This window comes from Hippocampus comes, unplaced genomic scaffold, assembly GCF_001891065.2.
Source record: "Hippocampus comes isolate QL1 unplaced genomic scaffold, H_comes_QL1_v1.1 scaffold236, whole genome shotgun sequence".
Taxonomy (NCBI): domain Eukaryota; kingdom Metazoa; phylum Chordata; class Actinopteri; order Syngnathiformes; family Syngnathidae; genus Hippocampus; species Hippocampus comes.
This window is the reverse complement of record NW_017805879.1, coordinates 163302-164816: the sequence shown is the minus strand read 5'-3', so window position 1 is coordinate 164816 and position 1515 is coordinate 163302. Positions and strand designations below refer to the sequence as shown.

The 1515-nt window shown below is 46.2% G+C and overlaps 1 protein-coding gene across 1 annotated transcript; it reads left to right on the top strand.

Moving 5' to 3' along the window:
* Positions 1-618: 618 nt before the first annotated feature.
* Positions 619-1468, top strand: LOC109527195 (rho GTPase-activating protein 11B-like; the record flags this gene model as incomplete). Its single annotated transcript, XM_019888980.1, is given in 5 exon segments — positions 619-774; positions 863-907; positions 910-1109; positions 1192-1231; positions 1233-1468. Coding segments are annotated over 5 exon segments (624 nt in total), but the record flags the coding sequence as incomplete, so codon positions are not given.
* Positions 1469-1515: the final 47 nt, after the last annotated feature.

Below are 1515 nucleotides of genomic sequence, written 5' to 3'. Positions count from 1 at the left end.
ATTTTCATGCACTTTGAATTTGCATTGTATCGTATTTTGAAGGCATTAAACATTACCATAGCGATCAGAGTGTTGCGGCCAGATTAGACGCTCCGTGTGGTTATTATTATATTTCGAAAACACCACAGTGTTCATTCAGCTCATACCATATTATTTTGTTGTATTATTTCCGCCACACCTTAAATGCCGGTCCCTGAAAATATTGTCTGACATAAACCGGTCCGTGGGGCAAAAAAGGTTGGGGACCCCTGGTTTAAAGCAGTTTGAGATGAAAGAGGAGCGAATCAACGTCATGCTCAGAATGTGCACAAGTCGGCTACAAGCGACGTTTCAAAGTCAACAAGCTGTCGCGTCCATTTACGAAAAAAAAAAGACATTGGTTCACTTCTCCTGTCCCGTGAAAATCCAGGCAGGAGTACCTCAGTCTTAAGTGCTTAGGTCTCATTTGCGCTACGCGCCGACGTCCTCTCTCCTCAAAATGACTGACTAAGCATGAAAAAAACTGCACTAAAAAAATCTGTGAAATAGCGAAGCCACGGGAGGTGAACCACGTTATAGCGAGGGATTACTGTACTCGGAAGGAGTATGGGAGTGTCCCTTGGTAAGTGAATACACTCATTTGCATGCATTGAATATTGGTCAAATTGCAAGTGTGAAACATATCCCGACTCTTCTAGTTTTCTGGTGGAGGCATGCATAAGGCTGCTGGAGCATGTCGACACAAAGGGCCTGTTCAGAATTACTGGCTCTTTTGCCCACCTGAAAACACTGCAGGTGCGTGATTGGTTGACTGTGCTCTCACTGAACATTGCTGACCCCATGAAAGGTCTTTCAGACATTCAGTTTTGTTGTGTATGTCCAGAAAAAATAAGATTCTGATGAGGAGTGCCTGTCCGCCTGTCTTCCTCGTGCCTGGTGAAGCAATTCTTCAGGTAGTTGCCAGAACCTGCGCTACCCACCGAGATGCAGGAGGCCTTCCTCAAGGCACAGCATCTCCCCACCAAGAAGGGCCGCACCTGCGCCACCATGCTGCTCTCTTGCGTCCTTCCCGGCAAAAACCAGAGTGTCATGCGTCACTTCGCTGAGTTCCTGCAAAAAGTGTCCAAGATGTGCTCACATTTTTATGATTCTGATTCAGTTAGGACTTTTTCTTTCAGTGTGCTTATCTTCGCGATCTGGGTTTGATTCTAGGAGTGCAAAGAATAAGATGGACCGCAGTAACTTGTCGTTAAATCTTGGCTCCCACCCTCCTCCAGTCTGGCGGAGTTACAAAAAAGATGAACAGCAAAACAGAGAAACGCCTCCAACTGGAGAGGGATGTCCTTCACTCCTTCATCGAGAATGCCCATAACATTGGTAACAATGCACATCACTCAGCTGCTAGTCTTCACAGCCTCAGTCGTGTTGAGATCTAATTTCTTTGCTTTTGCTGCATGTTACAGGAAAGCTGCCACAAATGCTTGAAGAGAAGCGTTCCGCCACGATGGACTGTGAGCCAGCAGTGGCCAGTTTCAT